Source organism: Nilaparvata lugens, chromosome 3 (genome assembly GCF_014356525.2).
Source record: "Nilaparvata lugens isolate BPH chromosome 3, ASM1435652v1, whole genome shotgun sequence".
NCBI classification, from domain to species: Eukaryota; Metazoa; Arthropoda; class Insecta; order Hemiptera; family Delphacidae; genus Nilaparvata; species Nilaparvata lugens.
Genome location: NC_052506.1, coordinates 14,597,078 through 14,622,739, shown reverse-complemented (window position 1 = coordinate 14,622,739; position 25,662 = coordinate 14,597,078). Strand labels below are relative to the sequence as shown.

Below are 25,662 nucleotides of genomic sequence, written 5' to 3'. Positions count from 1 at the left end.
ATTTATGAGTCCAACCATAGCCACCTCTAATACAAGGCCCCAACCTACGATATTGCAACGTCGCAGCGTAGGCCTAGAATCTAATACATGATTGGTGAAAAAAAACAGCTGGTATTTTTTTAAATCTTTTTCGCCAATCATGTATTAGATTCTAGGCCTACACTGCGACGTTGCAATATCGTAGGCCGGGGCCTTGTATTAGAGGTGGCTATGGTCCAACATAATGTAGTTTAGTGCTATAATTTCATATTAAACTGAACTTTAAAAAAGTTGTATTTTACCAAACTATTCGCTGTACAATCTTGAATTGCGTAGCTCCAAAATACAGTGTGAAAAATTCCAAACGACACACATCCATGAATTCCTCCAAAAATGCATTTCAAGCCCCATTTCATAGCATTTATCGTGAAGAGATAGAATTCTTTTAAATGTATCATCAAAATTATTGATCTAGGAATTCTGCATTCAACAAGATGAAGATGTGTCAGTATCAAAACACATTGACTTTATTTTTGTATAATTTTGTTTTTCGACAATTTTTTTGCTGTAATTTCTCAAGAGTCTTCTGAATCCGACGATTTTAGTCTACTGCGACAAAGAAATATTCCCCTTTACATGTAAAGATTCAATTGAAGCAATCCAAGTTTTAAATTTTAGACTCTTTTGGATTGAATTACGGCCACGACTGGCTTTGCAGCTCCTTATTGGTATTTGAGTTCAAGGGAAAAATAAAGATTAAAACCAGTAAGATGTTTGTAAAAAATAAATTCTTATTTAAAAAGATAATTTTTTTACATAGCAATGTTAAGTGATTCTTCTATACAATATGGAAAATAATTGCAATCTTACAACTAAATTAAGCCAATGTTTGTGACAATAATGTCATTATCATCCAATTTTATAGGGTAATAAAAACGGTTTATCACAAAACAATTCACCATCAAATGACATTACTAAATAATTATTCTACAAGGAATTACAATAAGTCATTAACATTATAAATACTCTGTTAGGAATCGACACTTTTAGTGTGTTTAGTTATAATAGGTTTATTTTATAAATGTTATTTGGTTCTATGCAGTACATCGAAGTTGGTGAAATAATTATTGGTATGAGTTGACAACCGTACCTAACAACTAAGATTCTCACAAATAGGTTTTAATCATATAGGTAAGATACAACAATAAAAATATATTTCTTTCCGAAATTAGAATCATTTGAACATTGAAAACAGAATATATATCAACTGTATATTCAATAATATTGGTTTTCAAAAATGGTTTACCTCTACAAAACGTCAATGCCTATTCTATTTGTTTTCATTAATGCAACTCTTCACGCTTATTAGTTGCTATCGTTTTCTCTTGATAACAGCCACATTCAATTAGCTTCGAAAAATATTAACTATATTTTAGTTTCAATAGTAAATAATGACGTGCTCAAAGATATTATTTATGATTCCGAGGATGAATACTGATAAATTATAATCTGCAATCTCTAAATTTCCATAACATAGTATTAATAAAACACTGGTGGACATCATTATTGTCTACACGTTTCCTACTGAAAAACAGGTATTCCAGAACTAGATTTAATTACCCTGTTAATATTTCCGGAAACAAAAAAGAATGTACAGAATTAGCCAGAAATAGTCCACCAGATGAAAAGCAGATACATTATCAGATAAATTATTTTTATTTGTAAAATGTACAATATTCAACTTTCATGGTAACTTTCATTGGTGTTATCCTGAAACTTCTTGCTCTCACTGATATTTATTTCTCCCTTTCAATCATATTTTCATTTATCGAGTATTCAACTAGTCCTACCTTTATCAATTACTTCATTCTATGTATCGTTCAAAAATATCGGAAAAACCATTCCTCTTCTATTTCTATAAGTATCTACAAGTCAAAAGAAAGCAAACATATTGTTAAATGGTAGCGAATTCATTCAATACATTTTCAAGAAAGTAATAGAATAATAACAATATTGGCAATATACACAATAAATATTGACAATATACAATAATTATTGATATTGGAATATTGTAACAGATTGATGGGTATGAAAACATACAGACATTATACAATAATATTTGCTTTTTGGGATGTATTTGATTGTTTATTCATTTTTTGAATATAAAGAATAAATAATTATCCATAAAGCTTACAAAGTGGAAGACGCAGAGAAAATTATTCATTTACGGGTCTAGAGAAATGTTATGGTTGCCCACAAGCTTGTCGTTTTTTGAGAAATTGCAACTCTCTTTGTCTCTATATTTTGGAGGTCTTCGATGTTTCTGATTTGTTTTCCTATAAATGAAAGTTGATTAATATTGAACTACCTATTGAAAACATACCATACGTTGAAAATCCAATCCAACACACGTCAAACATTTCATTCCTTATTGAAATGAATTTTCAAATACACCATGAGCTAAAATTCTGGATTTTTCTGGTTGCAATATTTCGATCTAGTTGATATAATATTATCTAACAAATCTAAATAAAACCATATTATGCAGTATTTCATCAAATTTCACAATATACTTTGAAAACTTCACAAAAAAGTAAAACTTTCCAAGACATGAAACAGTGACGTGACTATGCAAGAACTCAGAACCTGTACAAAAGGAATTCAAAGTAGGTGGCAGACTTTCATGACCTCCTTGCTGTGTTAAAATGTAGATATCGGCCAACATTCAATCATTCAGAATTTAAAAAAATTCAGAAAAGTATAACAGGCTTAAGCCTAAAGCGGTTCCAATTCTAATTTATACAACTGTCCAAATGTAGCTAAGTTATGCGTCACTTTCACAACCATGGAGCACTAAGAGAAACTTTAACTTTATATTGAGGCCCCAAAGAACTGGAATAAGTTCCAGAGGTAATCACCATATTTACAGGGATTAACATCAAGGAGTACAATCAACCGCTTTTCAATAAAATTTCACAATGAATCAAAAGATGTTCATTGTTTTTGAGTTTATAAGGAACATGTGTAGTTCCTCTGGAATATGATCGCAAAGCCCATCATCTTCAGCTTTCAAGCTTATTTTCCTACAAAAAATTTGGTGCTTTCTGACATCTAAATAGAATAGAATTACTCTCGGATCCTATCAACAAATAAACGACCTACTAAAACATCAATGCGACTACAGAACTACGAAACGATACCAGTGAGAACATACAGTCAGAAATTGTGTGAACAAAATAATGATACACATATTTATAATGATGATACTGTACATGATTTAAGTTTAGACACAGTAAATTACACACTTTATTCGATCACTTGAAGCATGAACATCGTTGTCAGAAATGTGCTCAACTACTTGAAGATAACTTCACTTCAATGGAAGCAATAATATGTATATATAAGTAGTGATTATAAACAGTGAGATTCATTTTAAACTGTCAGCACTGCATGATACTTGAACTGAACTGAACCATGTGACAGTTGAACTGAATGCTTACAGTTGAAAGTGAATGTCACTGTAGAAACAATGCCTTAAATGTTAGATGGTGTTAAAGCCAGTAGTAATCTAGACGAATGTGTTTATCTGTACATCATAACTTCGGAGCTCTGGTACATGCACATGTAGGCATCGCACAGCAACCGCTTCTCATGTTCCGGCAGCTGCCTGTCGTCCTTGACGCTGTGGTGGGCGCCCTTCTCCGACAGCCAGTACGGCAGATTCGGACAGGCCACCATCTCCGGTATATTGTAGCCGTTCTGTTCACCTGTCAACCCAAGTCCAGTCAGCAAGAGATATCCATACTCATTTAGTGATACACAAATCATAGGGTCTCTTCACACTTAGCTACGCTACGCTGAAATACGTCCTATCTCCCAATGTTAAAACCAAGCTACGAATCTGTCCCGTTCACATTCGTAACTTGGATTTAACGTTGAGAGATAAGACGTATTTCTGGTGTAGAAATAATAAGACATGTATTTGGTGTAGATAAGACAAGTATTATGTTGAATCAAAGCTACGAATCTGTCCCGTTCACATTCATAGCTTGGATTTAACGCTGAGAGATAAGAATAAGACGTATTTCAGCGTAGCGTAGCTAAGTGTGAAGAGACCCATTACAAATTATTGGGAAAGGCACAACCCAAAACTGTTCTTTCCCAAATTTTGATAACTAAGGCTACCTTTCCATGTCATCAATACTTAGTACAATTTTAAGTGCAAAAAACACATGGACCAAAATTTTTGAATTGAGAAGGTGAAAAACCGAATCAAATGAAGTAATATTCAAGGGCTTAAATTCTCAAAAACCAAATTAATCAATAGTAATCAATCAACAACAGAGTTGATTGAAAGGGGGGATATAATCAACATCGGAATCGATTTTTGTTGGCATACTCTCAGCGACTGTTTTGTGTTGCTCAACTAGACCGTTTCTTGCATTCTTAGAGGAAGGGCTTCAACAACATTAAACCATTGAGAGAAGAGAGAGCAGAGTCTAGGGACTGAAAACCGCTGGAGTGCGGACTTAAATGCAAAGGTGACTCACCTTTTCTATCAGCCATTGAGTCGAAAAAGCACCAGGGAGCTTCAGGGCCCGGTCCACACTTGACGAAAGCCACATAGTGCGACGTTTCGATGCAGACGACTGCGAACAATTCCATGTAGAGACGAGGAATTGTGCCGAGCAGGTCTGGAGACAGATTGTCGAATTCAGGCGGAACAGCTAGAGGTCGCCATCGGTGATTTGTCCTGTCATGGTGGCTGTGAGCCTGCATTAACACCACCATCAATATTATCATTTCAATTTTCAGAGACATTCAATTATTTATGAATATAGTTATTCAACTTAAATTGGCTGAATGCTAAAAGCATGTTTGTTTCCAAAACATAAAACATCATTCTAAAGCATACAAAATATAAATATATTCCATTTTAGGAATTATTTGCTTCAAGTAATAAATTACTCTTTGGAGGTAATATAAATAAGTAATTAATGAAGAGCTTGTTTTTTAATATCTCATTCATGAAAACAAATAAGCAGTAATTGCAGTATTTTTTATCGTTTGCTTCGTGATATAATTTATATTATTTCATTCATTAAGCGACTTATCGTATGTACAGTAAGTATATAACTATATGGTTATATAGTTACTGTAATCGTATGTTCTTTGTTACTCATATTCAGAGTATCCCACGAAAGGTGTAACGGCCGAAGACCATAGATTCTGCATGGAATTTGTAACAAAAAATGACTGATCGATTTTTCGATATTTTGAAATAGGCCTACTTACCGTCATTGGTACGTCAATAACAAGAAAGCTATCAGTCAAAATCTAATATGGTTGGAAAAAGGAAGGAATTGTAAATGAGATCTTAATTTGTTACTAGATTTTCTCGATGTTTACGAGCGATGAAAGTTTTAAAAGTACATTCGTCGAGTTCTAAGTCAAATTTCAAACTTTTTACTCGATTTTTTACCAGAGTATTAAAGAATTTTCAATAATGGAACAACTTCGCCATTTTATAAGCTTTTGAATGAGTATGAACTTGCAAGGAAAATTTCAATACCAAAGTAATGAAAATTGCAAATATACAAGGTGAGCACAGCTGGGACACTCTTCCTGTTATACACTGTTTATTATTTTATACAATATAACATATTGGCTTACTGTTTTTCTTTTTACATTATGTATACGGTATTTCATTGTAATCATTAGAGTGAATAATGAATTTTCCATTTTGAATTATTATAGTTTACCTTATCAAGACAACGCTCACAAAATGAAATGCTTTGTAAGCCTTCATCGCACTGATTGTAGCATTGCTTGCATTCGAATCGTGCCAACTCACCACATACTGTGCACTGTCGTGGAGCTGAAAAAGTGAACGTGAATCATTATGAGAAATTACTTTGATAATACCAGTAATAGATACAGTAGAACTCCAATTATCCGAACTCCGACTATCCGAATCGCCGATTATCCGAATCACTTTCAGAAAAAAATTTGTCCAAAAAAAGTCTAAGTGTGCTATTATTCCCCCCCCCCCCCCGCGGAGCCAAATGTACATTTTATTTATAATTAAAGCATGTGAAAATATCATGTTTCTTTTATTTAATTCAATAAAAACATAGTGCAATATCAAAACTTAGCTTTTTTCTCTCCAATGGCAATTTTTTTAAAAACTCAAGATTATCCGAATATTTGATTATCTGAATGGGTCCCGGTCCCCATTAATTCGGATAATTGGATTTCTACTGCATTACATATTAAAATTGAATGTTCATAATAGAAGTCTATGCAACGATTGTAAGTGTATTATAATATAAAGGTGCTTACACATATACGCGCCGCGAACATGAGCAATTCACTTTTAATCAGCTGACTATATCTGTATTCTTACAGAAACGGTAAGATATAGATATAAAAAGCTTGGCATCAGCTGATTGAAAGTGAATTGCTCATGTTCGCGGCGCGTAAATCTGTTCGCACCTTATGACTTACAAATTGAGTGTTAGATGTGATTTAAGATTTGTATTGGATCATCATATTTTTCTATTTTCACATTCTATGATTTTTGAAAATTAAAAAAGTCGAATTCTGTGCAAGTTGAAAGTTTGTAAATTGTTTTTCAGGTACAATATGAACAAACCCCTATTATAATAGTATGAAACAAAATGTTCAAATGGAGAAAGAATAATAGTTTTGGTAACTCACAGTTCTCGATAATATCTGTGACGTCCAAAAGCAATGATGGAAGTATCCTTGGATACATTTTGAAAGACTTGCCAAATCTGGGCATCTGAATGATCAAACAAGGGGGTACCTGCAACATATTCATCAACATTAGAATCAGAAAATCGTTTATTCTTACAGTTAGTATAACATTGATGTGTTTAAGTTTAAAAAGGAAAATCCCAATCAAGTCGAGGGAAAATATTATCACATAATTTTATATGTGAGACTTCTACAATGTTCATTTGAACACAAAATTGGGGTGAAAAAACAAATATACTTGATAAACAAACTATAACTATTCGCGTGGATAACTTGGAATTTTAATTACATTACGAAAAAAAAATTCTTCATTCTAATATTTAATTGAAACTACATCAAAAATATGAGCTGATAAGATCTGAGGAAAAAAATAGTCTACATAACATTCAAAAACAGGAAATATTTGAATAATAGTTTTCCTTTGATAAAAAAATAGTCTACATATCATTCAAAAACAGGAAATATTTGAATAATAGTTTTCCTTTGATAAAAACAAAAAATAAAAGAAACAATAATATTGAAATAGTAGTACCAAATAGAATTGGATGAAAACAAGTGCAAGCCAAATGCACGAAATATTGTTTCATGCAATATATTATGGTAACAATCTATCAGCTTTATTATGGTAACAAGACATCTTCATAACTTACCTGCTTCAGCTTAATATCACTTGAGAGGAAGCTCTGTTCGAATAGCTGCTGCACAGTTGGGAATGTCAATTTTTCATCTTTCTCCACAAACAATTGATAATGATTAGCTTCCTGTCCAGTATTGAACTGCAAGAAGGGCTCAGCTCTTAGGATTTGTGTTACTAGGGATGTCAGGAATTCTTCCGGGTCTGGAAAACACAACATAAGTTAATATAAGATCTATATTAGAGCTTGTTCACATGACAGCGATTTACGCTCGGTTATCGCTCGATTGGCAAATCGCTCGGTTCGCCAGCCTCGTACACATGAGCGGTTTGCGCTCGGTTATGATAGATAATTACTAGGTACAACATCTATGTACTCAATCTTTATCACTATATTACTCTTTAACATATATTACTGCTCTGATCGAAACCGCTCGGTTGACTGAAGACATGTGTACGCTCTCATGCCTGCTCTAGTATATCGAGCCGCCCGGCAACCGAGCGACGACCGAGCGGTTGGACTGGAAACTACAACCGCCGCGATTCGCCGGTGACTACTAAAACCGAGCGATGCATGTGTACGGCACCATGTGTTTCCCTATACCTGGCAACCGCTCGGTTGGTCAATCGCGCGACAACCGAGCGTAAATCGCTGTCATGTGAACAGGCTCTTATCAACATAAACAGGTTTTTTTGTCATAGTCATTCAATTTCAGCTGTTTTACATCCATGAAATCAAGCCGGTAATCAGCAGATTGTAGAACAAATGAACATATGATTCTCATTACAGTATACTATATTGTAATAAAATCATATGTTTTCTTTACAGTCGAGTATGTTTCCTAGTTCAGAATTTGGAACAACAAAACTGCCGCCTTTTAGCGCTCCAGGTGGATGTTTTGTCAACTACAATCAAGAAATTCCTGATTTGAAACTTGTAAACTAGGTTATGTAAATATAGAATGCAAGTAATGTCAGCCAGCACAAGCAGTTAATGTTTTCTGTAGAAAACTTCATTCTTTTCTTTAGAACTTCAATGGCAAAGTCAATAAAGCATCCATATTAGTAAAAAATAATAAAAAACATTTTTTTAATATACTTCAAGTGGCAAAGTTTCGCCAATATTGGCAACTTATTCAATTCAATCGCTGCATCTTGTTTGATAGTTTTCCTAGCTTTACCTTTTCAAAATAATATTATTGAGAAATCAACTTGGTTATGATGTGATGTATTCTGCCTCTGATATAAGAACAGCTTTCACATTAACTAATCATTCTTCCTTCAATTCAATTTCAATTCAATTCAATTTATTTCCACATGAAATTACAAATTTGTAAATATAGTTAAGTTACAATAAAGCAATAAATATAAAGATAAATTACACTTTACTATTTTATTTAAACTTGTAACATTATTGAAAAGTGGAATCCCCCAAGAAGACTATACATCTGTGAATGGGGGAGAGTTCCTATGAGCAAGAATATAACAAAAAGTAAATTAAGTTTGAAATAGTTATAAGCAAAATAATATACATTCATAATACTAAGTTAACCTAACTTATATGCTAGTATGATAGAGTGCAATCTACAGACTATTGCACTTCCCTACCACTGTTTTTGTGACTATTTGTGAAGAGTGCTTAAATGGAAAGAAAGAGCTAAAAAAAAAAAAGAGCAAGAGGACTCGAGACTGTGACAATTTATTTATTAAATTGTAGAGATTTAAGAAGCATAGGAATGAAGTAAGCCCTCGGTTCCAGCCCAACCTATGCCAATCAACCATTTAAACAGCTTCCTTTTATACACCACATCGCTGCAGCTCTCAGCCTCCCTGATATCATTGGGCAAATTTCTATAGACGATTTGTGCTAGATAGTGAGGAGACCTAAGTTCTATTCCGTGATATAATTGAGGTGTTGAATATCCATGGTTATTTCTGTGTCGAGTTTGATAGTTATGTTGAATATTGCTGAGTAGTTCTATTTTGTGTTTCCTGATATATGTGAGAAGTATTTTAATATACAGTTGTCTTAAATTGAGCACAGGGAAGTCCGAGAACAACAGCGACGTGGGATATCTGGGTTCTTTTTTAAGAATTTTTTATAATGGTGCGCTGGGTAACCGAGAGAGGCTCCAGGCTAGCAGATGACACCCCTCCCCAGACAATGATACCATACTGTAACACTGACTGTGCATAAGCATGGTATACTCTTTTACTTAATCTGGTATCAAGTACTTGGCTCAACTGAGATAGACCATACAGCATCCGTCGTAGCCTTTGCTTGACACACTGCATATGTGGTGCCCAACTCAGCTGATGGTCAAAATGACCCCCAGATATTTATATTGATCCACTCGGTCAATTACCCCGCAAGCACATGATAAAGATCCAACATCCCCACATGAGTGCATTTTCACCTGTCTCAGCCTGGGTCTGGTTGGTTTCTTGTAACAACTGGCAAGTACTTGGTTTTGTCAAGATTCACAGTGAGGTTATTATGGTCAAACCAGTTTTTTATTTTGGAAAGATCTTTAGTGGCATTTTCATAAACTTCTTCCCATTCCCTACCTGTAGAAATAACCACTGTATCGTCAGCAAATAGGAATATCCTGCTTGTAGTATTGAGCCGGGAAATATTATTAATATATATCAAGAACAGTACTGGACCCAGCGTACTACCTTGAATGACGCCATAGTCTACACCATTCCTATCACTGCTTCACCATCAATCTGAACAAATTGTTGGCGTTCACAAAAATAACTTTTGAACCACTGGAGAGAAGTGTCCCTAACTCCAATAGCTTCAAGTTTATTAAGAAGCTTGTCTCTATCTACTGAATCAAACGCCTTAGCCAGGTCCAGGAATGTCATGATAACTTTATTTTAATTTTAACTGACTCTATTATGTATTTGTTACCTGAAATAATGCATCATTGGTGTTTTTATCTTTTTGGAAGCCGTATTGGTTATGTGCTAGAATGTTATTTTCTTTCAAATATTCCATTAACTGTATCTTAATGCATTTTTCAATGATCTTTGACAGAGTAGATAACAGAGAAATGGGTCTATAGTTTGTAGGTTCGTTTTTGGGTCCTGATTTGTGGATTGGAATGATCTTCGCTATTTTTAGGTATTCTGGGAACTGTCCTGTCTGAATGCTAAGATTCACTATGTGGTGTATTGGGTTTATTAGTGTATGAAGGCTGTCTTTAATTATCCGTGTTGGAATACAGTCATACCCGGGAGCACTCCTGCCTTTGAGGCTATTAATTACATTTGATAATTCCTCTTCCCCTTACCCTACCTAATTCAACTATTGATTGACCTCAATCAATCTCTGCCTAGAGATTATACAAGAGTATTACACTTCAAGAATAAATCCATTTATTTCGGTCTGTAGTCTATAAAATGTAAGATTAGCTTATTAACTAATTTCATAGGTGGGTACTCAAAACCTCGAAGTTTGGATGATTGACGTCTAATATTTTTCAACGATTAAGCTACAAAGAGTGTCTACAACAAAGAAATTGAATAATTATTCAAGTGAAGAACTTTGTAATGGAATTATTTTCTCATTTCGTGTGATAAAGCCTTACCTTTCTCTTCACTGGTGAGACCAGACACAGAACTCAGTTCTTCCAGGAGGGTCCTCAATTTCATAACTCGATCCGCTCTAACAAACAGCTTCTCTCTGAGTGGGTTGACAATCTCTTCTCTAAGAACCTTCTGTACCTCTTCGTAGCGCCGTATATCGTTGTTAGTAGCCGGCCGGAACAGTAGCGAGTCGAATACACTGCAAATTAAACATTTATTGTTTCAAAGATAAGAATATAATTGATCGATAAATTAATTGACCGAGCGAAGTGAGGTCTAAGATTCAAGTCGACGGTTTGGCATTATTCTTAATGTTTAAATGTTTATATGTTGCGCATTTACGGCGAAACGCGGTAATAGATTTTCATGAAATTTGACAGGTATGTTCCTTTTTTAATTGCGCGTCGATGTATATACGAGGTTTTTGAAAATTTTGCATTTCAAGGATAATATAAAAGGAAAAAGGAGCCTCCATCATACGCCAATATTAGAGTAAAAATCAGACTATAGAATTATTCATCATAAATCAGCTGACAAGTGATTACACAGATGTGTGGAGAAGCCAGTCTATTGCTGCATTTCCATAAGGTCTATAGTTTCAATCAGGTACTTGTGGATGAGAATACTGCGTGAGGTCTACTGTTCACAGAGCTACTAGTATGAAACTAGACAAATCATTCAAATAATTATTTTAATTAATATTCTTTGATAAATAAATCTTAATACTGACAGTTGAAAAGAGCAGTTCGGTCCCCAAAAAGCTAAGGATATTTATATAACTATATATTTAATTTATTATTTTCTTATTTATTCTTAATTAGTACAAATTTCTTACGTAATTGAAATGATTTAACTTAACAATCGAATAAAGCTCAACTTAAAACTCGTAATTGAAATTATTTGGCGAGAAAAGGACGAACCCTGATCTATTCCTCTCATAAATTGGATAAAAATGGCATACAGCGAAATAAGAATAATTATTTCGATATCACATCAAAAATATTCAAATCAAGTTACTTGAGCAAAAGTTATACTGATATTTTTTTGCAATATTCTTAGGAATAATAATATTGATATAATAATATTATGGGATATATTCTGCCTCTGATATAGGAAGCAGATTTCACATAAACTAATAATTATTTCTTATCCTACCTAATTCAACTATTGATTGACTTCAATCAATCTATGCCTATCACAAGTTTATTACACTTCAAAAATAAATACATTTATTTCGGTGTCTAGATTGTTTATTCCAAGCCTTTTTGAAATATCACATTAACTCTATATTGGAGAGAAAGTAGTAAAAAAGGGGAATTGATATGTGTTTTTGTTGTTGGGGAGTTCCTTGTGGAAATATCCTACCTGACCTGAATATAATTCAATGGGCCTTGTCATACTCATACTTCAGCCGGGACCGACAATTTAACGTACCCATCCGATAACACGGGAGTGACTTGATGAAAATTTTCGGTTATAACTGGGTTTGAACCCAGGATAACTAGGCTGCTACGCAAGCCTTAAACCACGGATCATTCTAGGTCGTGATGTGTGTTGAATCACATTATTCTTATCGTACAATTAAATATGAATAATTGAATAATTTTCGATTTCATAGTTACAATGATAAAAGTAAATGGTTTTGTGATGTAATTACCTGGTAAATGTGAACATACTGAAGAGGGTCGCATCCAGATAGCAGGAGTTATGATGACCTTGAATGCCTTTATTCTTTCCACAAATCGACGCGACATCTTTATCCACGGTTATGGGCTGCCGTATACCAGGCACTACCGGGCAATCGATCATACCAAACTCTGAATAAAACAAACAAACGATGGTTAATTTCCTTCAATAGATTCGCAAACGCATTTTCGATGTTCTTCAGAACGGAAGAGGACTGATTGAAAGTGACTGTTTCTTTAATCTAAAAAGTAAAGTTGAGTTTGGAAAAATTTAAGTTTCTGTAATCTAAAAAGTACATAAATCTAAAAAAGGTTACAAAATGTATACACTAGAGTACTGTAAGGAGGTGCCTTCACCAATTATGTTTTATTCTATATGTTTAGACAACTATATGTTTTATGTAAGGAGGCGGTGACACTTCCACTAAATATGTAAAGGAGAATGAAAAAACTATATGTAATATGTTTTGGTGGTTATGAGATAAAACAAAAGGTGAACAATCTACTATATAATTTAATGAATCTTTAACATATATTTACATTTGAACAAATGAAGTTTACTTTATTATAAGAAAACAATATTAAAATGAAATTAATGGGGAAGCTACTTGCTTGCTGCTGAATGAAAAATTGAAACAAAAAAAAAACTCATAAAGAATAAAACCTACCTTTTGAAGATGGCTTCCCCTTTGGCATTCACTAGTTGAAACGCGACGTTAATTATTAGTTAATAATAAAAATAGCTGATCTTGTGAAATGGGTTCAGATCCCGTCTTATTGAATAATACAATTCTCTTTAAACTGCCCGAACTGCGACAGGAAAACTGTATTATAAAACAAGAGCAAAATCTATCCCCTTCACCAGAACAGCCGGACTTTACTGTCAGTCCTAACGAACGAGCTCTGCCCCAAAAGCTAAATTTTGGGTATTAATATAAACTCAGTCAATGCCAAACATGAAAGCCATCTCAAGTACATATTTCTATCTGTCGCACAAGCGCACGTTTGTTATTAAAACAGAGAGAAGCTAACGTTAATATTGACAACAAATAAAATAAACAATATTTCTGTCAATGACAAAGATTGTTCAAAGACAAAATACTGTTCATTGAACTTTTAATTTAAAAACTCTAAAATCCTGATCAATATGAGATAAATATATGATTCATATATATGTCCCATATGACCAGGTGACAGTACCTAGAGATTCTTTCAAATTTTAAACTATTTACTTTAACTGAACTCAACCACTATTTTGTTAATATATTCACATACTGAGGTAACTCATAATTCAATAGATCCAAATGATCGAATCAGTTCATTTTAGTTCATTTCTATACAGGCACTGATTTAATCAAATTCCGGTTACTGAAAAGTCTTCCTGTATTAACCCCCGTATTACAACTTTCAATAGCCTCATTATGCAACGGGTTCAAAACATCATTTTGGAAATGATGAATGCTTCTCAACAAAATATGTTGAAATTAAAAATAAATTGTTGTGGAATTTAAAGAGAAAATATAAGTGATAACATGTTTGTAGAAGAATTAGTTCAATGATTAAGGGTCAATTAACTTACCTTTCTTCTTTATTTCCTCAATATTCGGACGGCAGTCCTGAAACCTCGAATCCTTTTTGCAATGCTCCAACAAGCTGAAGTGGGAGCGATTAGGATTGCATGTGAAGTATCTTGTGCCATCGTAAGTTCCATTACCAAAATTGGGGTCTTCATTTTCCTATCAAACAAATGTTTCAGAATAAATTAAATCATGAAAAAACGTCAAAAACAAATTACAAAAAAAAAGATTAAATATTTGAATACAGTACAACAAATCTTCCATCTAAAAATTTGAAAATTGAGAACTGGAAATGAGCATGGATTACATTTTACTCAGAACTACTCTATTCAAGTATTCTTGATTCGCGATATCATCTTTTCTCAAACTGAGAAAATCGAAAGATTTCAGAAAAGGCGTAAACATACAAAAAGAATCGTGGAATAAATTTGGATTGAAAGGCTGATAATATTCGTAATGAAGATACAATTACGTAGTAGTAGGACATCAGATAGACAATAATATCATAAGCATCATTGTTTTGAGTTGGTCTTTAGTCAACGTATTCTTGAAATTAGAGTTGAATTTTAATCCATCTATTACTTTCCTGCACAGAAGAAAGAGCCTGGGAAAGAACCTATGTCCTTTACTTGGTACTTCCAGGTTACTTGAAGGTAGGATGGCAGTGAATTGAAAAAACTTAGTAATAAAACTCGGGTCTCAAGGGGGCGCAGAACTGAAACGCTTTAAAGCTCTTGGCATGATGATTATCAATGTAAAAGATTAATCTTTGACTGGCGCTCCATCGTTATGGAATAATAAATATATATAAATGAATGTCTGTTCGTGTGTTTGTTTGTTTGTTCCCTATAGACTCGAAAACTACTTGACAGAACGCATGACCTCACTGTGAATCTTGGCAAAACCAAGTACTTGCCAGTTGTTACAAGAAACCAACCAGACCCAGGGCTGAGACAGGTGAAAATGCACTCATGTGGGGATGTTGGATCTTTATCATGTGCTTGCGGGGTAATTGACCGAGTGGATCAATATAAATATCTGGGGGTCATTTTTGACCATCAGCTGAGTTGGGCACCACATATGCAGTGTGTCAAGCAAAGGCTACGACGGATGCTGTATGGTCTATCTCAGTTGAGCCAAGTACTTGATACCAGATTAAGTAAAAGAGTATACCATGCTATGCACAGTCAGTGTTACAGTATGGTATCATTGTCTGGGGAGGGGTGTCATCTGCTAGCCTGGAGCCTCTCTCGGTTACCCAGCGCACCATTATAAAAAAAATTCTTAAAAAAGAACCAGATATCCCACGTCGCTGTTGTTCTCGGACTTCCCTGTGCTCAATTTAAGACAACTGTATATTAAAACACTTCTCACATATATCAGGAAACACAAAATAGAACTACTCAGCAATATTCAACATAACTATCAAACTCGACACAGAAATAACCATGGATATTCAACACCTCAATTATATCACGGAATAGAACTTAGGTCTCCTCACTATCTAGCACAAATCGTCTATAGAAATTTGCCAATGATATCAGGGAGGCTGAGAGCTGCAGCGATGTGGTGTATAAAAGGAAGCTGTTTAAATGGTTGATTGGCATAGGTTGGGCTGGAACCGAGGGCTTACTTCATTCCTATGCTTCTTAAATCTCTACAATTTAATAAATAAATTGTCACAGTCTTGAGTCCTCTTGCTCTTTTTTTTTAGCTCTTTCTTTCCATTTAAGCACTCTTCACAAATGGTCACAAATACAGTGGTAGGAAGTGCAATAGTCTGTAGATTGCACTTATCATACTAGCATATATGTTAGGTTAACTTAGTATATGAATGTATATTATTTTGCTTATAACTATTTCAAACTTAATTTACTTTTTGTTATATTCTTGCTCATAGGAACTCTCCCATTCACAGATGTATAGTCTTCTTGGGGGATTCACTTTTCAATAATGTTGCAAGTTTAAATAAAATAGTAAAGTAATTTATCTTTATATTTATTGCTTTATTGTAACTTAACTATATTTACAAATTTGTAATTTCATGTGGAAATAAATTGAATTGAATTGAATTGAATGAAACTTTGGGAATATGTTGTGTGAATATTGGGGATGGTTTCTGACCATAAATTTTTATAAGGGGGTAACAATAATTATTTATTAATCCATTTCACAGACCTATGTTTTTGAAATTTTCGGCAGAACGGTAGTTTGGAGTTAAAGTTAGTGTAGCTGATTGGTACAGGCTGTAGATAATCGTTCCTTAGAAGACCTATACAAATAATTATCACTCCCCTATCATTGAGAAACTGGAAAATTTTGTAAAAAAATATTCATCCCATGAAAGAGAGTTGTTCATATTGCATTCATTAATTACTGAAGAATGGCAGACTAAATTTTTTTTTTAATTTAGCTTAGCTTATATTCATCCTAAAATGGAAGATGGAAAGAATATGGAATTCTGTGTAATTCATCGTACATCACATATTTCATGGACCATCTATTGACAATCAACAACTATGAAAACATTTAGGCTAATTCATCTTTGAAACACTGATTTAACCTATCTATCATTTTTTTTTAATTCAACACTTTACTGATAGATATTACTACCAATTGATTGAGAAGAATATGTTTTCGGAATAATAAATGCTGCATGACTAGGCACATAGGAACTCCGTATTGAGATGTAAATGAAAATATTGATTGTCAGATCAATACCTTAAAAAATCAATACATTAAATCCAAACTTTGCCTTTTTAGCGGTAAGAAGTTCGCCGGGTAAGCTAGTTATTTATAAACCAGTGTTTTGAACGATTGGCCGGGCAGATAAAATAATTTTGATTTTTGAAATTCTACGGGCCATATGCACCATTCTCACTCGGAATGTAAAACATGAATGCGACAAATTAAATGTGACCATAATTTTCTTGATTTGTAACCTAAATTAGCGTTAATAGTAATGTATATTTTGCACCTAGGACGGAAAATGTGTGTTGACCGGCTCGAGATCGCAATTTTCAAGTTTGAAACGAAGTCAAGATTGAAGCGTTCGAGAGCCGGCAAAACATTTTTGACGAGTTGCGAACGCTATTTTTCGCCACACCACAAAAACAAACTAAAAAACTTGATGAAATGAAAACTTGACAAACCGAAAATTTGGCATAATGAGAATATAGTGCAATGAAAACTAGAGGAACTGAAAATTTGACAAAATTAAAAATTAAGGCATTGAAAACATGACAAACAGAAAACCCGTCGAATTGAAAAGTTGACAAAATTATAGCTTGACTTCATGAAAATTTTCGAACTGAAAATTTATCAAAATTGAACTTCAAAACTTGACTAACTGAAATTTGCCTGATCTAACACCATCAGCTTTTATTCAAGTTCATTTTCTTTTCCGCCCTAGAACCGAAAGTGAACATTTTCGGCCCTAGGGCTAGAGAAAACATGAGCCTTCTCTGATCTCGTCGGAAACTGATCTCTTCCCTCCTCTTCCGATGCGGTCCGAAAACAGCTCATGTTTCAGTGTAGCGAAAAAGAAGATTATTATTATTTATTATTTATTCATAGTTTTTACAAAGAAGCACTGTTTGGGAGTAAAAAACTAAGGAAACTCCTTGTACTATTTATTTAGATTAATTGCCGGCCGGGTTAGTCTAGTGGTGAAGAGCGTTATTACAAACTTCGGTCTGCAAGCACTACCTGGTTCGTGGGTTCGAGTCCCGCCGATAGCATGGACGTTTGAACATCTCATCGATTCACCACGCACAAGCAGAAAGCTCATATGGGCAGCATTCACAATAAGAAAAGATGCATATGGACCTCGGAAAAACACCACGTGGACCTCATGACTTATTGTAGGAGAATACTATTATTAAGTCATTTGATTTCAAAATTATTATACTATTTTTGAAGTGGAGTATACCATGACTTACCATTTCAATGCCAGCAACTTTATAGGGCCTACCAGATTTGTGGTCAGTGAATTCGCCGAGCCACCTGATAACGCCATAGTGTGGTTCATCATCTATCTCCACCTCAACTAAAGAGTCCTCACACAGTTCTGAGTCTGACTCGGTCTCTGAAACACCACGTTCTGGATTGTCATAGTAATTGCAATCACTACTACTCAAACGACCATCTGAAAAGACAACACTGTCATTTAGGCATACAACATAATGAAAATAAACTAACAATTTTCTGAATACATCTCTCATTTATTACATCATTATGAATGAAAACCTTCCAAACATAATTAAACGTACTGAATATATATTTGACTAAAAATAATAACTATTGAGATTCACTGAGTGGCTAGAGCTGATCTCGAATTCTTCTATCAGAACACATTTTATTGAATTTATCGAAAATATCGACGGAAACAATTCGACAGTTTCTTATGTTTTTACATGGTAATTGCAATTAATGTTGTAACACTTTGCAAAAACTTGTTTTTCTTCTAACAAGAAAAGCTTTGAAGTTGGATTGGAAAATCTTTGATCCAATTATTTTTAAAAAATTCAATTTTCTTATATATTTTACACTATGGGGCAATAATTTTTTCTAGACAATATTTTTAAACAATACGGCAAACCCCATTTCAAAAATAATAATCAACAATTGGAAGAATTTGAAATTTGCAGCATTAAATAAAATAGTAACGCAATAGTAAAAATAACATGAGGGAACATAACTTAATGACGAATATTTCTGATTGAATAAAATTGATTTATACAAGTACAGTACTTACAAATTAGTTAATTTATTCCTAGTTGAAACAACTTCAATGAATTTTATTTCTAATTTGACAAAAATTATTGACCAATAACAGTAACTATGAATTTCAAACAAATCCTGGACATTTGTCTTTTCTGGCAAGCGAACAAAAATAATGGTAATGACATAGAGACATCGTCATAACACTCTAGAGACACTCATCACTCTTGCAAACGCGAAAATAATAAACTCATTTCAAAAAAACTCAGAAGATGAATGAAAAATATGAAGCTTTCAGACCTACACACCATCAAAATCGCATTGTGCATCCCTAGCTCTGCACAGCTCTTCATGTTCCAAAACAACCAGCGGAATCAGGGCAGATGCCATAATGAAGAGTTATTGCGAACTTTAATTTTATCTTACACCAGAAGCAGACACTATTCCAACTCAATCATTGGGTCGTTGTGAGAGGAACCAGTCAAAATTACCTATTCACAACGTTATGTAATTGTAAACGACACATACATTAAAACTGAAAGATTCGATTGAAATTACTGCAAAAATAGCGAACACTTTTCAAAATATAAAAATCAACAAGGAACCGGAAAGTTAACATGTGCTTTAAACATTCGAATTCTTTTACGGATAAAGAAGAGAAACTGCTAGAAAGATGGACTGTTGCGCGCAGAAGCTGAAATTATTTTTGAGTCTCGCGTCTATTAATAAACTCAAGTCAAAGAGCAGAGAAAGCGAGAAAATAGTCTTAATCATCATGCAGCGGAGTACGAGACAAATGTTGTTCTAATAATGGCAATTTCAAGTGTCTAGTTGTAGAGGAGTACCAAGGCTATCGCGTTTGATCTGTCTGTGCTGAAACGCGGGAAAATGAAAATCGCGGCAAAACAAGCCCCTAATTTATACATCATATTCGCTGGTTGCAAGTTGAACTTTCCTATACTGTAGGTTTGTTTTCTATGTATATCTGTGATGTACTGAATCAACTGCGTCAGATTACAATTACAATTGGTTTGAATACATGAAATTAATAGGATGCGGTTATTAATCCGATTATAGATTAAATATAAGACTAGAAATAGCCTCCTCAATAATTAAATTGAAGTTTCTAAAATGTTGATCTTGAAAAGGCTTCATCTGGAAACATGTCTTGTGAAGAAATGTGTCTTATGAGAAATGAAATCATTCATTAACTCTTATGAAAACTAATTCATATTGCAAAATGAAACCCAATAAGCAAGTTCCTGGAATTCAAAATTAATACATTAGAAGTGAAAATTATTACAAAATAAGTCAGTACTATGTCATCAGACAGAATAGGTTGTACAATAACTTATCGCAAATAAATTTATAAAATTGGAATGAAATATTTTTAAATTGAGTGCTAAATTACGTCACTACTACTCCCGGCAACCCCGAACTCTAAATATGTGGTGTATCTATAAAAGTAATAAGCATTAGTAAGATGAGCTGTTATTGGAAAGTCTTCAAGGTGAGTGAATGGTTGCTACTTTTTTTTCTTTCTCCATTTATTCATGAATTTAAAATTAATTAAAGTGATATTCATTCCTACTTGCAAACGTGGAGTAGTGCATGCTTCCAGCAAGTAGTATTTTTTATTCCAATTCACAATTTTTTTTCTAATAAAACATAACTTACCAGTATTTATTTTATTAATTATTTTTTTATCTTACTGAGCTGTGTATTTTTGTTTTTCTTATTGATTCTGATTGTAAATATTGTGAGTTTGAATAAATAAAATTTGAATCAGGTAATATAGCCTACATCGCCTATTCAAGGTTGGAATTATTATAGGCCTACATAAGTATGCTCTTATCAATAAGAAAAAACAATCCACAGAAAGCAAAATGGCTTGGACCTTATTCAAAACTCAATGGAAATAGAGAAGTATAAATTATAAGACTATACCTTCAACATGATTAGTGGGATAATCAAACGGCGAAAGTTTTCCTGACGAATTAATAATTTTCTGCGACTTAATATTTGATGGAACTGGGAATTTGTTGATTTCTCTGTAGTCACAGCGAATGATTTTGCACAAGTCTTTGCCGGTCAAGCCGTTCAAGCAGACATCGTTGACCGCCTTCGATGTGGAAGCTTTCTCTGAGTTGAAATTATTATGTTGAAACGAGTCGGAGCAGCGAAATTTGTTACAAGGCATATCGCGACAAGTGCAGTTCTGCGAGTAATAGCCCGAAGAGCTTCCTTCACTCTTAGTTCGTTGTTTCGTCCTCCTCAAGCCTGCAAAAATCACCAATCGATTATTGTCAATCATTTTCCACTTATATTGGAGGGTTCTGCTAAGTCCATACTTAGCAAGTGCATAAAGTTTGGGCTAATGAATAAATGTTTCTCAAGTGAGTTAATAACTGGTGAGTAACGATTACAGAACAGTGAAATGACAATGTAGTTACAGCAAATAAATGATAAACGAAATGGGAATCGAAACCATTATTGGTACAGCGAGTCATCCATTTCTGTGCAAAAATTATGAATAACATTTTTCTAAAAATGTTCGAACATTATGATAACAGACACAAGTTGCGGAAAATGTTAATGTAAAAAAGAGTCAAGGAAAATTAAAGTAAAATCGAGAAAGAATGGAATGAAAGCGGATGGAAAACTGGTTAATTCATAAGAAAAACAAGAATAGGTACTAAAGTTAAGAACCGAAACAATTGAATAATCCTGCCATGAAATAGCTCAATAGAATAAGTGGATGCTGACTTTCAATATTTTTAAACCACAGTATTATAGTAATCTGATTCTACGTGACAACAAAAAAAATAACAATAATACTAAATTTTCAATTTACCTGAATTATCATAGAAGTCGTTAGGAATAAGTGGATGCTGACTTTCGATATTTTTCAACCACAGTATTATAGAAATCAGATTCTACGTGACAACAAAAAAAAAATACTGCAACATTTTCAATTCACCTGAATTATCATAGAAGTCGTCAGCTTTCACCAGCTCCAATGCAGGAATTCTCTTCCTCCTATTTGCCCGATCACTAATTGGATTGCTATAGTCTTTGTTACTATCCTAGAAAAAAAGACATTCAAAACATTATAACCAAGTTTGAGTTTCAAAAAAAACAATTATGTAAAACATCATGGTTATCGAATTATTTTATAGTTTTAAATAAATTTAGAAAATAATAATAGTTGAGCAAATATAAAATGATATTAATAATATAAGTTGTCCATAATTTGTTTAATATAGAAAGATAGTTCAGTAGTGAAATTTTCTAGCTATGGCTACGTTATTTGTTCACAGAAGAAGTAAGATGACATTGAATATATAATTAATATTTCAAATATCATAGTTTAATTTAATGAATTTCATTAAGTATAGTTTATTCTCATAACGACAAACATGCTTTTGAAATGGTTAATATATTTCTCAAATCTAAGATCAAACTCCAAGCTTGAAAAACTCCTGATATTTAGCTCAGTTCTATTATTACTGTCTATTTAATGCCATCATGTGACCTGTGCCAGTAAATTATTATTTTGTCAAAAGGGCAAACAATTAAATGGAAGATAAAAACAATACCAAATATTTTATCTGACAATATTATCTATATGACAATAGGTTTCAGTCATATTGTGAGAATCGTCTGTCGAGAAATGATACCATTTTATAATACTTTTACCATTAAAAATTTTATTTTAATAAGTTTTATAATAATTCAATACGTATACTATAATCTACTTGAGGATTCCAAAATGTTAGGAGTAAGTGACACATCTACTCACAAGTTCAACTTCCACTATTGGAACACTGAAGTCATTGCACTCGAATGATTTGACAACTCCCTCGATATTGGCGTCATCTGTCACCCACACCACACGGTCTCCTGCCTTCAATGGTGGATCAGATGGTCGCATATTTGATCCATCAAACCCACGTCCATCTAGACGAGGAAATTAGAGATTGGTAAGATTATATAGGCTAAATAAAGTTGATTGGACAACACCATTTGATGAAATAATTATAAAGGACGGATGGATAGATTAACTTATATAGAACAAGATATAATTTAAACTATAACTTTATTTATAGAGTTGATGATTTATAAAAAAAAGTCTACTATGGTAAACATCATATTGCACGGTGAACAACTGTATTCAGATCATTTATGAAATTTAATATGAGTAAGCTTGTAGATGAGCGTTTCCTTCAAGAAATTATAGTGGTTATTATAGAATTTCAATTCTTTTGGATATTAGTTTTATCAGTAATACTGTTGCCAGATCTCGTTGGGAGCACATCGCTTCTATCTTTTGATAGGTTATTATGAGTGAGTGGAAATAAATTATTCCTTAAAAACCCCGGTTGGTTAATTAAACTTGTTCCTCAACTGAAGATTTATTAATTTATTTGAATAAAAAAAAAAATCATTAAAATGATTGGGGAAGAACAAATAGGCACAACCCAAAACTGTTCCTTCCCCGAATTTAGGTTAATATACTATTACAAAAAGTATGTGATGTTTTCATTCATTTGTGAATTTGGGTCCAATTTTCAGTGCATACACTTGAAAACAAAAAAATTTAAATTTATATAGTTTAAAACTAAATCAAATAACAAAATTACACTCACTAGACACTTTAAAACTGTAAATCATGAGCTACTTAAAAAAATTTTACTCAAAAATTTATCCTTGTTTGTGAAATGATCAAATTTCTGTTCTAGCAGTTGTAATGAACATGACTGCGGTAACTCGGTCCCTATTTCCACATACTTTACTTACGGTACTTGAAAGAGGAACAAAGATAATAAAAATAAAAGTCAAAAATATGCACGCATAATATTGCAAAGAACATGAAAGTTCTCGACAGATTAAAAAAAAAAACATACAGTTTAGGAGAGTTGAAACCAGAAGAATCTTACCATTTTTAGGAATGTCAATCTGATTATTATTTAATGATAAATTCTCGAATTTATCTGTCAACTGCATCACAGAGTTGGTGGGCATTTTAAATGAGGTCAGACGTAATTTATTCACAGACACAAATTTTCCTCGTCCTGGAGGGCATGTGAAATATTTATGCCCTGCGTAGGAACCATCATTCTTTTCTGAATAATCAAAATAATCGGAGTCCTGAAAAATATAGAAGCCCATTGTATCAAAATAGTCAGAATTCTGAAAAATTCAAAGACCCATTTTACATCACAAAATAGCTTTTCAAGAGAGAGTAGTAAATAGGATTGTTAAGGGTGAGTTATAGAGTTAGTATACAAGGCAGAAAGAGCAAGTCAGTAAGATGGTACAAGTTTTCCATAGTTACCTCAAGAATTATAAGTATAACGCATGACAAAATTTGTCTGTATTACTATTGAAAAATATGAACGGAATAGAAATTTATTGTCTCGGAAGTTATTCGGAACGTGAAGCCTAATGCTCGTATTTCATTATCGATGAATGTATATTTGATTTTGCCCCTATATAATCTTTTAGAGGGCCCTCAGGAGGAGCTTGTGAGTCGGCAATCTACTTCCTGAATAAAGAGGCAATACACTGTTTTTTGACATCTATGAGTGACCTCCCATCTTGATCTTAGTTTTTGTTATTGATCAAGTTTCACATTTTGACGCAATCTATCCAGCAAGTGCTGGTCATGGATGGAGATTACTGAATTGAGACAACATTGATGACTATATAATGGCAGCAATTGGGTTCAATGCTTTTCGATAATCATCAAGAACAGTCGCATACCAACTGTTGGAGTCCCTAGTCTAGTAACCGCCATAAGAAATAATGCCTTGCTCAGACACACGTGTCTATATTGACAAGGTGACGCAGCCTGGTGTCCTTTGAGTCTCAGGGTAATCGCATAGTGAAAAGGTAAAGGTAGATGAACATCCATGTAGCACAAGAACACAAATACATTTTTTTTGTTATGGTCGCCCGCAGTGTGAGGAGGCCCCCCTGGGGGATGCACCATGATGCCCATAACACAATATGATGTATAAAGTGTTACTTATAGGCTAGATATAAAAGTGTTACATTGAGGTAAATCTATCTCTACCTCCTCACTATGCGGTTATCCTTATTCATTATGCTGATTATTCAAGTAACGATTTCAGTCAGTATCAAGATACATCCTGTACGTTGAAGAAGGGGCCCAATGCTGTTGGATGCATTATGTACAATAATTTTGTAAAAGTGTATACTTTATCTAAAAAAGTCTATACTTATAAAACAATGTTTTTTTGTAATAGCCTACTAGATAAGGCTATAGCTATAAGTTTTTTCTGATGTGCTTATCTCCATATAAAAAGTAGCCTTTTTTGAAAGTTACACTTTTCTATCAAGTTATTTTACTTTAAAATTCAATCGGATTTAATTTTATTTTACTGAATTATTCCCACATTTTAAGTATGCACTTGTGCTTGGATAATTTTGTAAAATTATGGCATTTATAGAAAATAAAATAATAGTTAATTATGTTAATAGGTTTATGCTTTGCTCGACTGTTCCAGTATAATAGTTAAAAGAGGAAGATAGCGCCTTATCTGACTGAGCTCTCGCAGTCCGCAGATGAGGAAATATTTGGAATGCCTTTTAAAAGAAAAGGAGTCAAGAGCTATTTTATATTATGACATTACCAAGATGATATTAACTAAATATAAAGCAGTCT

At 33.4% G+C, this 25,662-nt stretch overlaps 2 protein-coding genes across 3 annotated transcripts in view; one reads left to right on the top strand and one right to left on the bottom strand.

Annotated features, from left to right (window-relative positions):
* Positions 1–770: 770 nt before the first annotated feature.
* The window catches only part of LOC111054634 (ubiquitin carboxyl-terminal hydrolase CYLD-like), a 26,026-nt gene continuing 1,134 nt past the window's right edge, over positions 771–25,662 (bottom strand). Inside the window, exons 2-14 of the mRNA XM_039423003.1 lie at positions 23,912–24,122; positions 22,774–22,931; positions 21,952–22,057; positions 20,919–21,251; positions 18,191–18,396; positions 14,252–14,408; positions 12,645–12,804; positions 10,990–11,186; positions 7,410–7,597; positions 6,700–6,808; positions 5,742–5,857; positions 4,530–4,752; positions 771–3,746 (exon numbers count right to left, since the gene is read on the bottom strand). Of these exons, the coding sequence (XP_039278937.1) occupies positions 3,562–3,746; positions 4,530–4,752; positions 5,742–5,857; positions 6,700–6,808; positions 7,410–7,597; positions 10,990–11,186; positions 12,645–12,804; positions 14,252–14,408; positions 18,191–18,396; positions 20,919–21,251; positions 21,952–22,057; positions 22,774–22,931; positions 23,912–24,122 (2,349 nt within the window). The 3' untranslated portion in view covers positions 771–3,561. The remainder of the gene's footprint in view (positions 3,747–4,529; positions 4,753–5,741; positions 5,858–6,699; positions 6,809–7,409; positions 7,598–10,989; positions 11,187–12,644; positions 12,805–14,251; positions 14,409–18,190; positions 18,397–20,918; positions 21,252–21,951; positions 22,058–22,773; positions 22,932–23,911; positions 24,123–25,662) is intronic.
* LOC111054635 overlaps positions 19,451–25,662 on the top strand; it is a 19,567-nt gene continuing 13,355 nt past the window's right edge. Inside the window, exon 1 of one of the 2 annotated variants that reach the window (XM_039423007.1) lies at positions 19,451–20,481. In XM_039423007.1, the coding sequence (XP_039278941.1) occupies positions 20,455–20,481 (27 nt within the window). In that variant the 5' untranslated portion in view covers positions 19,451–20,454. The remainder of the gene's footprint in view (positions 20,482–25,662) is intronic. The other variant, XM_039423010.1, reaches the window with a different exon arrangement.